Source organism: Amphibalanus amphitrite, unplaced genomic scaffold (genome assembly GCF_019059575.1).
Source record: "Amphibalanus amphitrite isolate SeventyFive unplaced genomic scaffold, NRLGWU_Aamphi_draft 000098F_arrow, whole genome shotgun sequence".
In the NCBI taxonomy this organism is placed as follows: domain Eukaryota; kingdom Metazoa; phylum Arthropoda; class Thecostraca; order Balanomorpha; family Balanidae; genus Amphibalanus; species Amphibalanus amphitrite.
In genome coordinates this window covers 997,301-1,012,465 of record NW_024881593.1, presented here as the reverse complement: position 1 = coordinate 1,012,465, position 15,165 = coordinate 997,301, and the positions used below count along the sequence as shown (strand labels likewise).

Sequence of the window (15,165 nt, the reverse complement as noted above, 5' to 3'; positions counted from 1 at the left end):
CAGCGGTGCCGCTCCAAGGGAGCAGCCCGCATGAGATAAAGGTGCATGTCCAGCCCGGAGTGGGGTTGCGGCGTGGAGGAGAAGGATTTCTGTATTCTGAGGATAAAAGCACGGAACGGTGTTCTTGTTTGTTTGTTTTGTTGGGTTAGGCCCTTTCGGTCGACAAGACCATTGCAGAGCCGGAAGGATGATAGGAATTAGGGGGAGACATTGGTCTGGGCAGGCACCTTAGTGAGTCGCCGGGGCTGAGCCCGTCCAGAGGACAGGCCACCCAGCCCCAAGGCACTCACCGCACCCGGCTACGGGGTGCGCTCCCTCAGGAGCAGCGGTGCCGCTCCAAGGGAGCAGCCCGCATGAGATAAAGTTGCCTGTCCAGCCCGGAGGGGGGGGGGGTTGCGGCGTGGAGGAGAAGGATTTCAGTATCCTGAGGATAGAAGCACGGAAAGGTGGGTGTTCTATTCTGTTTCGGGAGACTGTATTTGTACCTTACGCAAAAGTTTCTTCTCTGAGAGTCTGTTTTTTTTTTTCGCTTTGCCATACCGAACGGGCTACGTTGAGTACTGAAGAAAAACATTAAGATTAGAAATAGGTAGGCAGACTTTAGAAATAGGCAGCCAAACAGCCAGGAGAGGGAAGCACTGTCACTGAGAGTGGAGCAGCTGCGGCTGAGAAAGCCACCTACCGGCAGTGTCCGTACACCAGCCAAACGGCCAGGAGAGGGAGGCACTGTCGCTGAAGACAGCTCTGCTGCTGAGAGAGAGCCACCTAGCGGCAGTACTCGTCCACCAGCCAAAGGGCCAGGAGAGGGAGGCACTGTCGCTGAGGGCAGTTCTGCTGCTGAGAGAGCCACCTACCGGCAGAAGTCGCGCTTTCACCCCACTGGCGCCATCTGTTCACAATGCCGCTGGATGGCGCTGTCTGCAGAGAGTAGCTTGGGCTGGCCAAGTCGCTCAGCAGGGGTCTTGGCTTGAGTTTGTCATATCCAACTAAACTACCGTTCCGTGCTTCTATCCTCAGGATACTGAAATCCTTCTCCTCCACGCCGCAACCTCCCTCCGGGCTGGACAGGCAGCTTTATCTCATGCAGGCTGCTCCCGAGGGAGCGCACCCCGTAGCCGGGTGCAGTGAGTGCCTTGGGGCTGGGTGGCCTGTCCTCTGGACGGGCTCAGCCCCGGCGACTCTCTAGGGTGCCTGCCCAGACCAATGTCCCTCCCTAATTCCTATCATCCTTCCGGCTCTGAAATGGTCTTGTTAGACCGAAAGGGCCTAACCCAACAAAACAAAAAACACACAAAAAAGAGTGATATCGACTGATGTCAGCCAGCACTCTTTGCTACTTACTTTCTGTGATCGCGTCTGGTGTATGTGTGTAGGGGGAGGGTAGAGCGGGTTGAATGCCTGAGTGGGTGGGATGGGAAATTTTATTTCGACTGCAGCCTTAATGTGGGCCTCGGCCTGTGGTTGTTATGAAATAAATAAATAAGGAAAATTTCTTCCATTCATCCATCCACTCTTCCGATCCACTCCTCAGAGCCATCCTTTGACTATACTTGTGATCAAACTTCCTTGTTTCGGACTGACGATCATACCACCCCACTGCACTCGTCTTAGACCATCGGGGGAGCAGTTCTAATTTGGTCCTTGTCCTAGAACCGTCCCTGTCCCTCCCTCCTGCGACCGTTTAAGCGGCCACAGCTTTTTCACCGCGACCGGGGCACTCGTTCAGCTAGATGGGCTCTGCCGCTACGGCGCACCAGTTGGTAGTAGATCTAGCCCAATGCCTCTAGTCATAAAAAGAACACGGTAATCTTCCCGTCGTCGACCTATTTATCTTATCGTCAAGTGTTTATGCCCGGTTTATTTCACTGTGTTCCCTATAGAACAAATAGCGGGAGGGGGTGGCTGCAACCCGAGCGAATCTCTCAGTAGGTAGTCCAGACCAGACCACCACACTTATAGTGTGAGATGCTGCCCCACCACACTTGCAGTGTGAGATTCTGCCTGTTGCGGTACTATCACATCAGCCACTACAGGCTAAGGTGGTCGACTTGCATATTTTTATATCACTCACTTTATACCCATCGAGACAGCCCAAGGACGGATGATGCTGGGGGCTTGCCTTAGGAATGTTCTCTCTAATTGTTCGGATAACTTGTGAAGCCATCCATGCTTGCCTGTACCGGTATCACGATGCAATATCTAGGCGGTTGTACTGCTAACTACTGTTGAAAATGGAGCTAATCTTCTAAAGATACTCAGTTACTCATCTAGAGTTCATCGACAGCGTCCTAGTGACTACTGACTAGTAGCAAGCCAGGAACAGTTTCAGAATACGACCAAATATTAATAATTAAGCTATATGATTTAACAATTGCCGTGCACGAGAAAATTAACTCGAGTTCTATAGGAAAGAATGCAAGTAAGAATAAAAGATGTATACTTATCCATGTTTCTAATACATTTTCTTTATTTTCAGATAGCCTGGGACTCAGCACAGTGAAGGACATGGACGAGCCGACACATGGTAAGGTTCACCACGCTTAACTTGACGGTGTTTTATAAGCATACATTTATGTCTGCATAAATTATATGCCTCGATACAATAAAAAGTAACGGCTTTTGCATGAGTAATAGTATAATAGCAATATTGATAAATGATAAACGTGTGTGATATGTCTTTTGAATGACTGTTCTCCAAGAGCCAATTTTGAAAGCTTGCATGGCCTAATGGACGGTTGCCTGTAAGAAACCGTCCATGGAAAACTACCCCCCCCCCCCCCCTCCCCCTAGTAGAAACTTGCACACATTGTCATTGAACAGCCAAAAACAGCCTACTTTCCGCTGGTGGATGAATAAAAAGTTAAGGGTCATTGGCCATTGTCCCCGCAGCGTCCGAAACTTAGGAAAATATGTCAAAATATGTCACATAAAAACATTTTCTAGCTTTCGACAGAAAAGGTTTGACCTAAATTGCGCAGCAACGAAATCCGAGGAGTTCTAAAAGTAAGAGGTTTTTGTAGGGGAACCGATTACACTCTTAGCCGTGTCCAACACTGCCTTTACGGATCCGACATCGAACCGTGTAAATTAGACACGCATCGATGTAAAAACCCGCTAAGTCAGTATACCCGACCTAACTAGCTTTGTGGACGTGGTCACTGAACAGCAAATAAGGTGTCAGGAGGTAACATATGTGAGCTTGGACAGGACCATCATTAGCATACTTACAGCCTAATTGTCGATCGTCAGTTCCCATCCATTTCAAGGGCATTGGCACAGTTTTGGACGCCGCCACATGCCGCATTCCTGTGCCTACTTTGAACTATCGGTTCATTCCGCGATTGGTATAGGCCACAATGTGGGTCAGTTCAAGTTGAAACAGCAGCAACTGGAAACAAAAATTCCTGAACTATTTCTCTTCAACGGCTGAAATAAGCTCGTTAGGTTGAACGCATCGGCAAGACTCAACTCGAAATAAGATTGAATTGCCATTCGTATGTCATCCTAGCAGCTATTATACCGTTCCGAGCTTATATAAGTACCAACCGAACTCGTAAGCTCGATTGGTGTGGTTTCCTTTCGTCTTCAGTCTATCAGATATGCATTCAAATTTCAAAGTATTGTTCTCCGATTCCTGCACGGTTCATGATGCTATGACACATATCCTCGATCATATTCCATGCTTGTAACTGGGATAAAGGTATCTATGACATAAATAATATTGAAATAGCTTAATACATAGAGTCCGTCATTTTAAAAGCATTTTTGATGGCTATCGTTCCGAGAGTCTCCCTCGGATAAACAACACATATAAGCCATTGATCCGCTCTGAAAGCTGACAACACGGGAGTGATGCAGATGAGCAGCAGAGCCGCTTGGAATAGCCTGCGTTATCGAGCCTCTGATCCCCGTGGAGCGGCACTCGGAGAGAGCAGATCCCACCGTCCGCCAGTGATGCATAGCACGCGTGCCTCCGTGCCCCGTGGCCAGTTCCGGCACTGTCGACAAAACACCGCTCGTGGTCTCCCGACACCGGAGAAAGTCGGTGTGACGCCGCTCCGTCCACGAGCTCGGTGCTCGGAATGTGTCACGAGGCCGGACCGGCGGCCGATCGACCGACCGAGCGAGCGGGCTGTCCCGGCCCCACCTGACGGCGCTGGGCCACCTGGCGGTGACGCCGCGGCGGCGCGCCGGTCGACCGGCCCGGTCAGACTCAGTGCCGGCGCCGCTGGAGACGCGTCGAGTTCACCGACGCGCCAGGTCTGCCGACGCGCCGTGTTCGCCACCGCGCCAGGTGTGCCGACGCGCCGGGACATTCGTTAAGCCGAGTCGGCGTCTCGGTCAGTCTGTGGTTGGTGCAGTGACCTGCTGTGGCGGCGGAACAGTGCTGACAAATTGAGTTTACCGCACTTGGTGAGATTGGGCCTGGTGAGTGGTCCGACCTGCGAACTCGCGATACCGCCATGTGATGAGACGCAGTCTCCGGCGCCGTTGGTGTTAGTGTCCTGTGACGATCTGCAGTCTCCCATGTGTGTGCTGTGATCGAGTGGTGTCGCCTGACGGCGGACAGTGGCGCAGTGTTCTCCCTGCGAGGTATCGCCATGGACGACGAGCGAACCAAGACACGGATTCGCGAGGAACTGTCGCGCAGCGGCGCTGCGAGCCGAGCTATCGAACATTTCAATAGAATCGCCGGCGGTGCGGGTGGAGGTAACAGCGGTGGCGGAGCTGTGCAAAATGCAGCTGAGAGGGTCAGCCCGGCCAAACCGCATCACCATCACCGACACACATGCAAAAAGCACAAGGAGAGGGCTCAGGAGCGGGCGCAGGAGCGGGCACTACGAGACACTACCACAGCTGTAGAGGTGGAGTCTAAGGCCAGCCGACCGCCACATACCAACTACGAGCCGATTGAGGTGCCGGAGAGGGAGCCCAAAGCCGCCAGGGCGCGGAGTCAGACCCCGGCGGCTCTACCGGTCCGACCGACACGGCCTGAGCTGCGGACTGTGCCTGAAGAGCCGCGACCGAGCCGGACAGAGTCTCGACTGGCGGAGGAGCAGACCCGGCCCGGCAGTCAGGCGGCGCGACCGACCCCCCTCACCAAGGCGGACAAGACAACACCGGAGCGACCGCCCGGCCCGCCTGTGGAGCAGCTCTGGCCCAAACACTGGGGAGGTAGGCGCAACCGCACAGTCGGGCTTATTAGTGTCACCCAGACACTACATGTTTTAGCTAGGAGGCTATCCAAATTTCAACTGGTTACCCCTCAAACACTGCACTCTACATACCTGCGTGCCATGCATTTAGCTTTCAAGTCTGGATGAGTATGACTGTAGCTTGAAATTGAAGCGATATCTCTATTCTCGGTTGAATGGGCACGCAAGGAGAAAACTACCCAGAAGTTAAATTTCTCTGCTAATTTACAAACCGGTTTTAAAATAGCCAGATTTCCCCTAAAACGGCCAAGTATGAGTCCCCGATAACCCAAATTCTGCCGTCCACCAGCTGCCAGACCCACACAATCATCACCCACCCTTCCTCGGCGCTCCCTCCCTCCCTCCCTCCATCGGCGACACATTTCCCGCCGCCGCGCTGTCGGGACACGGGCAGTGGGTTTGGCGGCGCGTCCCGGCCCGCCCGGCCGGTGAGGGTACCGTTGCTGTGCACACGGGGAGGCGCGGGCGGCGCCGTCTTTCACGGCTGCTGCTCTCTGGCCGCGCTTCGCCTCCCGGCTCCCGACTCCGGCTTCTCGCGGGAGCAGCGACGCCGCTCAGCCATGGCCAAACGGACTCCGCAGAATAGCATGGATGGGATGGATGGATAGGATGGGTTGAATGGGATAGGATGCTTGGTCACGGTATGACTAGGGGTTAGACACAGAGGATGGGAATGGCGCAAAGGTATAGGAACCCAATCATTTGCGACGGTATGCAAAGAGACAATACAATGAGAAAGAACACGATGTCATGGGATATAATGTCATATGTTGTATCATAATGAACCTTGGCGTGAAGGAATTCACGGTAGGGGTGGTTTACTACACAACCAGGTGGTCAGATTGCTAAGATGCGTCAGGCTCCCCGGGGCGAACGGCAGTGACCGTTCTCAAAGGCATTCGAACCAGACGGGGTCGAGGTGCATTGTCACCGGCCAGATATAGTCACGAGCTGACCAGTCAGTCATGCCTAGGGCAGATGTAGTCACGAAGTGAACAGTCAGTCATGTCTCGGGCAGGTGCAGTCACGAGTTGACCTGTCAGTCACCTCCTATTGGGCGCCGTGCCGAAAGGCGAGTCTTGCGGGACTTCTGATGAGATGGGCTTCAATTAGCTCCGGAACGGTGGCTTCAATTATTTACATAAACATCTAATGCTAGCAACAGCCACGGTTAATGCTCTGCCTACATTCAACTCAAAACTGGCTAATCATTACAAATTATTACGAAAATGATAAATAGTCTGTCCAAGTAGGTATATCAAAATATTGGACTCTCAGACATGCTATAAAATACTGGAAATACATATTAAATGCCATGCATAATGCATTGTTTAGGCTATGCATAGCATACCGCCACTGAGCCACGGCGGGTCTCCACCCAGCAGTCAGTCTCGTCTCGCCTCTGCTGTCGTCGGTCACCCTCCGCCGTTCCGGGCTGACCCCACTGGTACACAGCGGTCCGTCTCCCGACCGTCAGCCGCCGTCTGCCGACCCGTGGCGCCAGATGACGCCTCCCCGTCCCTGGGAGCGCCGCCACGGCAGCAGCAGCCGTGTGCGGAACGACCGACCGCCGCGCCGGTCGGGCGCTCCATTGGGCGAGTCGCCACGCTCCGCTGCCCCGCACACTCGTGCCTAACCGTCCCCGGGACGGATCGAACGGCAGAGGAGTGCGGACGGTGGACTCCTACCTCCAGACTGTCACCTCAGGAAGGGACTGAGGAGCATAAATTGGGCTCAGAGTCATGAGCAGAAAAAAAAACAGAAGTTCAGCTTCGGATATTTGGTTTGGCCTGGCTAAGATCAGAGTCAGTTGAATTCGGTCAGAGGCAGGGCTTATGTCCTTTCCTTCCGTCTCCGCGGGCCATCTCTATAGACTCCAGACCCTCCTCGGGTCAGTCTGCTGTCCCGTTCGGGCAATCTCCTACCGCTGACCGTTCGCCGCGCCTCAATAGCTCAGCTCTGAAACTCGGACAGAAGGTAGCCTAGCTCCGCCACGCTAATTGACCCGGGCCAGGCGTCTGTCGGTCGCACCGGGAACGTCCGACGTCGGCCCGAGCTGGCAGCCGCGGCACTCGCTTCTCTATCTGGGTCGGTTAATTACGGTATTGGCGGACCGTCGGCCGGCCGTGGGAGCGCAGTGCCGTCCTGGACGCAGCTCCGGTGTCAGGTCGCGTTGTCACGCAGCTGATCGGCCGAGAAATGAGTTCAGCAGCCGCTCGGCGTTGCCTCTGCGGGTGGCGGCTGGCGCGTGTGTGGGTTTGTTTGGGTCGGCTGTGTGTCGCCTGCCTGTCCCAGTTGTATGCAGTGGGTCCGGCTGCCAGGTGCACACTGGCGGTGGTTTCCGCTCGCTGGCCAACTCCATTAGCTGGATTTGGGAGAGTGGTGCGGCTAACGAGGAACATTCATGGAAATTGTGTCAAGACGCAACTGGCGGCGCGGTGGCTGTCAGTTGTGATGGAGTTGTTCGGTAGGAGGAGACAAAGCCATACGGGGAAACACGCACAGAAATCACATTAGATGTGATGTAGAAATAGGCCAAGATACAGTGATTTATTATCTCCCATTATGTTTCCTACCCACTATGACCAAAATGGATAGCAGCGTAGCCAACCTTTTCATTTTCGTAACGGCTCTCAGAAACAGCACATTTTTAGGGAAGTACAAGCATTTGCACTCCTGACGCCATTTGCGAGTAAACCGAGCTGAAACATTGTTGTCTTCTTTTGTTCTACTTACCTGTGAGTCTTAACAGTCACCCATCCCATTGTATGTGCCGGTACTCTACTGAATCAAAAATGGCCAGAACTGCGAATACGCCGCCGTCCTGGTCATCAACTTCCGCCAAAACACCGGCTGTCAATGGGCTATCCGCATGAGGGATTTAAAAGCTGCCGTTTTCGGAACATTATCCCCGCTGCAGTGACTTTATTGAAGAATGTTCTACTGAGAAATGACGTTCCCTTTCCGTTTGAAGTACCAGGGGAATATGTAGTTAATACAACGTGTGAAAACTGGGACAGATCCGGACCAGACGCTGAGGCCGGACCATACCGAGCTGCTAGAGCAGACCACTCTTTCGGGGAGGTCACGGGGTCAGTCGTTCCTCCGCCCGTCTGCAGCTGCGCCGGGGCTCACCGGCCGCCTCCGGTCCCTGCGGTTCGGACAGATCTCTATGAGGCAGCGGCTGGCAGCCGGCCGGCCGGGCTGACCGTTCCGCTCCACCGAGCAGCGGTGTGGGTCAGCCGCGCGCGGACACCGCTCGGCCTCTGCCGGCGGCGCGTGGTCCTCGCCCGGAGACCACCACGGTGGGGAGAGCCGGACCCGGCGAGCTCCTTCGCAGAAGGGCCTCAGGGAACGGCGGGAGGGAACTAGAACAACCAGGACAGTGACCGAGGGGATATGACTCGACTGGGGGGACTGGGGAGGGGGCAGGACTGAACTGGGACATACAGCAGGGCACTGGTTGGGCAGAAGGGCTTGGGGATGTAGTTCTGAATAGAATTGACGGTAGGGCACCAGTTGGGTGAAGGAATGTAAGGTGGCGTGATTTACCAATTACCGGGGTCACATGAGCAAGTAGGTAAATGTGTATCAGGAACGGATTTTCCTATTCGCTCAGCATTGTGATCCGTTTGTTACACGCATTCACTCTGCCCATGTAAGTACCTATCTCCGGTCATTGGTCAAGGGAAAACAGCAGGACACTGACCGGATATACAAAGAGGTCGATCTGGGTCACCTCTGTTGGAATGGCAACTGTATGCTCAGTTCTGTTAATGCATGCAGTAGCCGCTCATGAACCGCAAACTATTCAATCCGTACCAGGCTGAGCGAAGCCCCGGTCAGCATCTCATGTGACATACCCCTGTCCGCTGCTGGGTCAGGCTGATGCCATGCCGATAGGTCGCGGCCTCCAGTGCAAGTCATGGACAGTGGTTAGCACAATGGTTTGGGTCACGAGTCCAACCGTCCGAATGCTGAGTGACGGCTAACCGGTAACTCTTAAATATTAATAGCCAGGCCGCCATCGTTGGCAACAACCGGGCTATTCATTGTTGTTTGACACAGGCCATGCAGCGTTTGGTCCATTAAACTTATGGAAATATTCAATTTTATAACACCCTGAAAAAAATCTGTCCCTGAGTCCAGAGCCATGATACAGGTAGGCATAGATGCGGCATGACAATCTGCCATCTTACGAATGCCTAATTTAATGTAACTCTGGAATGATTATCCATCAATATAAAGCATTCTAAAAATGTGATCTGACCTATTCCTAAAGCCCGTTCCTGTTCCTGTAACGGGAAAGTTGCATGCATCCATGTCGTTCTCACAGACCAAACTCTCGAGCATTGTGATAACGTGAATCGTATGCCATCGTCGCATAGTGAGGCGTCAACTGTGACGGCGATGATTAGGTGAGATTCGTCGGGGCGAAAGCCTCGCACGACTGAAATATGACGTCAAAGGCACGAAGTGAAGGGGGAAAGCCAGGGCAGTTAGCGCCTTCGTCGTGAGGAAAGCGTTTTCATGGCTGCATGTGCATTATGACGTCACTTGCATTTTGAAGCAGCGCTGTGAATGCACAGTGTGCTGCAACTTATGATTAGTAGTGATTTCATTACACAAATGAAGGAACAAAGCGACTCAAAGCTATTCGAACGATTGCATCATAACCAGCGTATGCACAATTCAACTGCATTACTTGCAAATACCTACTGGTGACTGAAGCATACTTACCTCATACTTACTTGAATGTGGTTCAATGGATTTGCACATTCTTATAGTGACGCAAGTCGCAATAAGTTGCAATCAAGTTGACTGATGTAAAGAGAAGTAACAGTAGCTAAGCCAAATTGGGATAAATAACGTGATCATCGCGTTCAATAGTCTATCTATCCCACATTTTATCTCAAAATCACAACCCCAATGGCCATAACATAACCCTTCGAGGTAATTAAAATGTGTATATCGCTAATGTGTGCACTGTGCACTTTGCAGTATGCAATTTGTACGCAGTATGTACTTAAAATAGCTTAGATATTCATTAATAATTGTCGTCCGCTAATATTAATGTTTGTATTAGTTCTAAAAGACAACCAAGTACCAACGGGCCTAGGTACCGTTCCAGTAACTGGTCGGCAGTCGATGAACCAAGGGGGGGCTGCTTGAGAAAAGCAATGGTGAGAGGCCCGATAACAGCAACCCATCGATCAAGTGTACGACTAATAAAACACGCTTGGATAGCTTAGAAGGTTTCTAGAAAACCTAATGTCTTAACTATTCCAAGACGACTGGCATGCCATTGGCCACCTGTCTCGGGTATGCCATAAATGTGAGGGCAGGAGACAGGCCGGCTGCAAAAGAAAGTGCCGGCCAACGTGGCAGACGCTGCTGTAGAGAGGGCACTGGGCAGTAACCTTTCCTTCATGGGTGAGTTCACGCCTCACGGGCGATTGGCCTTTTATGGACAGACTCTCCGCCAGGAGAGAGCGAGTCGAACTGCGACCCTTTCTCCGTATAGAGAGCGGTGGTCTCAGGAATGAGTCTCTGTAGTTAACAGTACCGAAGGCTCACCGCTGACCCCTTGACCGGAATGTCACAGTCCAGTAGGTGACGGTGGTCCCGCAGTTAACAAAGACGTCGGCGATTGTTGGTGTGCGGTACCGGCACACCACAAATGACCATCCAACGCGACCACCCGAGCGGCACTGCAGATGGACGGGACGGGGGACGGAAGGGTCGGAAGGGACGGAAGGGATGGAGACTGGATAGGATGGGACGGGAAAGGACGGGACGGGACGGGACGGGACGGGACGGGACGGGACGGGACGGGACGGGAGGGGACGGGACGGGATAGGACGGGACGGGACGAGACGGGACGGGACGGGACGGGACGGGGCGGATGGGAAGGGACGGGACCGGTGGGAAGTCTGTGGGGGACGGTCAGCCGTACATAATCTTACAGTCCAACTCTCTCGATCAGCTGGGAAACCTCGGTGATACGAACCACCAACTGTGACAGCTCACGAAATCTGGTTCCCGCGGACATTTATGTAATTGCAGGTTCTCAACCCGAGCATTACCATTATTCAGCTTCTTTGTGCATGATTCTACCAAAACCTTCGTCGGACATCCATTAAATGAATCGGTATTCCTAGCTTCACTTGACCGCAGAGCTGTCCAATATCTCGGATATTACGACTACCGATGTCTCGCCATTTACAGCCACCGCGCCGGTAGCATTATCCAACGCCTGTATCCGTTAGGCGGCTAAGCCGATCCATCTGTCGTTCCGGAGGTCCGTTGGACGCTGATACAGATCGGATCAGTCTGTCTGAAGGCGCTACCATAGCAGTCCCGTATACTGGGACAGCCCTAGACACGGACCGATCTGCAGATGGCTGCTGCGGTGGAGATGACCAGTCAGCTGCTTCGGGATGTTTTATGGCGTATAACACGCCTGATTTAGTATCTTTATAATGTCTTTGCTAGTTGCTTTATCTGATCTGAACACGCTGCTATCTCCAATTGACCCAACTTCCGTGTAACCAGCAGCCACAGTGGCTTGTTACCTACCTAGTACCTACTCTTTACTAGTAAAATCACCATCCACGAGGCGCTTATGAAAATGATTTAGGTTCAAGACGTGCTTGCTGTCCGTAGCTCCTTTCATTACATACGCCTAGGGAAGTCCTAGTTCATTACCATGGTAGTTCTAGACCAGGCTTCTTTAAAATTTGAGCCCGCTGTAGAATGAAGTAAGATAAAAAGTGTCCTACTTCAGCCAGCCTCGCAATGTCTTAAAGCATGCCTTTGGGCTTGAAAATGATGCGCCAATTTAGAAGACTGCAGGAATGGTGTGCAGTCCAAGAAACAACTACCGAATTATATACCTATTAGAAGTAGGCATATCTATATAAAAGGAATTCTATATTAGAAATAGGTCAAGGTAGTCATCACCGCTGGCATCATAAGATCATATTATAGTTGGTACCATGTCAAGGTAACCGCTTATAAAGACAACCCTTAGCTTCGGTAGGGCGGTCCTTCAAAAGAGGTCCTCAGACATTGAGCGATGAACACCTTCAATCACCCACCGTTTGCTTCTCAGAGGGTGGCTGACTGATTGGCGAATAAAAACAGAACGGGAAACGGCGTTGCGCTCTTACATCAGCTCAGCGCCAACATCAAACCCCTGCAGGCCCTGCTCCCCTGCCCAGCTGCGTGCCAAAAATCCGAAGCTTTAGTTCGGAAGCTGGCCGCCGCGGTGCTGTGGCGCTGTTGGCGCCAGGTGCAGCTGGCGCCACCTGCACTGCGCACTGGACACACCGATAATTCGAGAGTCGCCGTTAGTGCCGTACGCCAAACGGCCAACCTCGCTAACGGCCCATTCCGGCCATGTGAAGTGCTCGCTCACTCTGGACAGAACAACGGTGACCGACGTGCTGCACTTTTTCCCACGGACACTCTCCAGTTGTTCCGCTTAGGATGTTCCGTGGACTGTAAGAATGGATTTAATTGAAGGTAATCGCTTAACTTTGGAAATAACACGTTTGGCTTGTCGTGAGAGCTACAAAATTGATTAATCTCAGCTAATGTGTGTTCAGCCAACTATACGGAAAGCGAGATAATTGACTAACTATATTGTACCTAAATGATACATAACCTGCAAAATACCAATCCTGGACAGTGAATAGGGGCTAATATCACGTACCACCTTCCGCAATGAGGTAACACAGTGAACATGCATATAACATGGAAGGTACAGAATCATATACCTAACCAGATTACACCGAACTCAAGCTTTGCTGGAACGGTGGGACAAATGGTCATTCCCGGGATGCTGTGACGACGTTACCTTCTTGTGCGTGCGTTCAAGGCACAAGCGAGCTCAACGCCAGTTGCATCCAAGAGCCAAAACTCCGAAACTTGATCACCATTGCCCTGGTTGCTTCTTTATCTACATTGTAGCTCTCTAATGAAGCTATCTATTAATGGGACGTCTAGATATGCATGATCAATGTTTTATCTGAACTACGTGTACCTATATAAATCACGTAAATCATAGTGTAGGTACGTGGTGCATTCAGTACTGCATGTGACTTATGAAATTATCGTTAGGCATAAGGTAGGTACTGAAAACTGATGCGATAGCATAGCACACCACGTAACAGCGGTAACAAGAAGCAAACATAACAATCTGAGTCTATAGTTCTAATGTTAAGACAAGCTCTCGGTACGCACCCGACGGTTTAGTGTGTGAACTGTGGTGCATCTGGAGTGTTTTGGCATACAAAATAGAAGAACACTGTACGATCGAATCGTATTTCTAGCTATTGATAACTGAACTCAACACTCTTTCGGTATATCCTAACCTGATTCCTAGCTTTCGATACAAAAGCCTTTGCTCCGGGCTTGTAATGCTCTTTATGAAATCGGAAACTGCAGAAATGGATTTGCGCCGGGCTCGCGCAGGCAACCATCAGTCGCTTCAGTCGCAATTGCACATATCGTCGCAGAAATAATTGGCCTGCCCGTTGCACCGAGCGCCTACCAAAACTGCTCGAGGCGACAACAGTCCTCGATTGTCCGCTATAATTGTTCTGCCATCTGTCACATGCTCGAGGCACTGTGACCGCGGCGTTGGTGGCGGCGGCGGCGGCGGGGGCGGGGGCGGGGGCGGGGGCGGCAGCCATCTGGCGGCCGGCGGCCGGCGGTGGGCGGGCGGCCGACGTACTCGTGCGCCGGGCGGCAGTGGGCGAGGAGGTGGCGACGGGCGGGTGACGACTGACGAGGGTGGTCGAGTGGTGGCAGAGGTGAACATACAGAGGATACTGAAGGAGGTGGATTATCACAGATAATGTAAGTCGAGTGGTCAGGGAAATTGCATCGAAACCGCTGATAAGCGCACACCACCAATATTTATCCCATATATAAAAATCAAAACGTCCGTATGTATGTATGTATGTATGTACGTATGTATGTGACGCGTCAGTCACGCTTGGCGGGCTATTGCTCCGGAACGGTGCGGGCTACGGGGGTGAAATTTTCGACGCAAGTCGGACGCGTGCATCTGTTTGTCGTATTAAATTTTGGTGGGGGTGCGCTCGCCGGCTTGCACGTGGCGGGCGCATCTTTGCGGGATTTTGGGCCGCGGCCGGCGCCGAGCAGAGAGCACGCGCCCTAGGCTCAGATTGTTCGCTGCAAAAATGAGGGAAAACAGAGTCGGAGGTCGTTGACCTTTGGCAATGAATACCGGAACAGAGCACCGCCGGCCAGGAGGAGACGCAACATTTATTCTGGCCATAACTCGGCCGCTACTGGGCCGATTTTATTGAAACTTGATTTATTACGCTGCGCGTAATGCTGGACACCTAGTTACATATATAAAAATCAAAACGTCTGTACGTATGTATGTATGTATGTATGTAACGCGTCAGTCACGCTTGGCGGGCTATTGTTCCGGAACGTTGCGGGCTACGGGGGTGGAATTTTGGACATAAGTCGGACGCGTGCATCTGTTTGTTGTATTAAATTTTGGTGGGGGTGCGCTCGACGGTGTGCACGTGGCGGGCGCATCTTTGCCGCATTTTGGGCCGCGGCCGGCGCCGAGCAGACGGCACGCGCCTTAGGCTCAGTTTCTTCGCTGCAAAACTGAGGGAAATCAGAGCCGGAAGGTCACTGACCTTTGGCAATGAATACCGGAACAGAGCACCGCCGGCCAGGAGGAGACGCCAAATTTATTCTGGCAATAACTCAGCCGCTACTGGGCCGATTGCAATGAAACTTGGTTTATTACGCTGCGCGTAATGCTGTCCCTCTAGTTTACATATATAAAAATCAAAACGTCTGTACGTATGTATGTATGTATGTATGTATGTAACGCGTCAGTCACACTTGGCGGGCTATTGCTCCGGAACGGTGCGGGCTACGGGGGTGAAATTTT

General features: G+C 52.2%; 1 protein-coding gene across 3 annotated transcripts in view; it reads left to right on the top strand.

Annotated features, from left to right (window-relative positions):
• LOC122380484 (proton channel OtopLc-like) overlaps positions 1-15,165 on the top strand; it is a 51,444-nt gene that overhangs the window by 21,329 nt on the left and 14,950 nt on the right. Inside the window, exon 2 of one of the 3 annotated variants that reach the window (XM_043363675.1) lies at positions 2,477-2,524. In XM_043363675.1, the coding sequence (XP_043219610.1) occupies positions 2,506-2,524 (19 nt within the window). In that variant the 5' untranslated portion in view covers positions 2,477-2,505. Of the gene's footprint in view, positions 1-2,476; positions 2,525-4,215; positions 5,176-13,964; positions 14,082-15,165 lie in introns of those variants that run through there. The other 2 variants (XM_043363674.1, XM_043363676.1) reach the window with 2 other exon arrangements.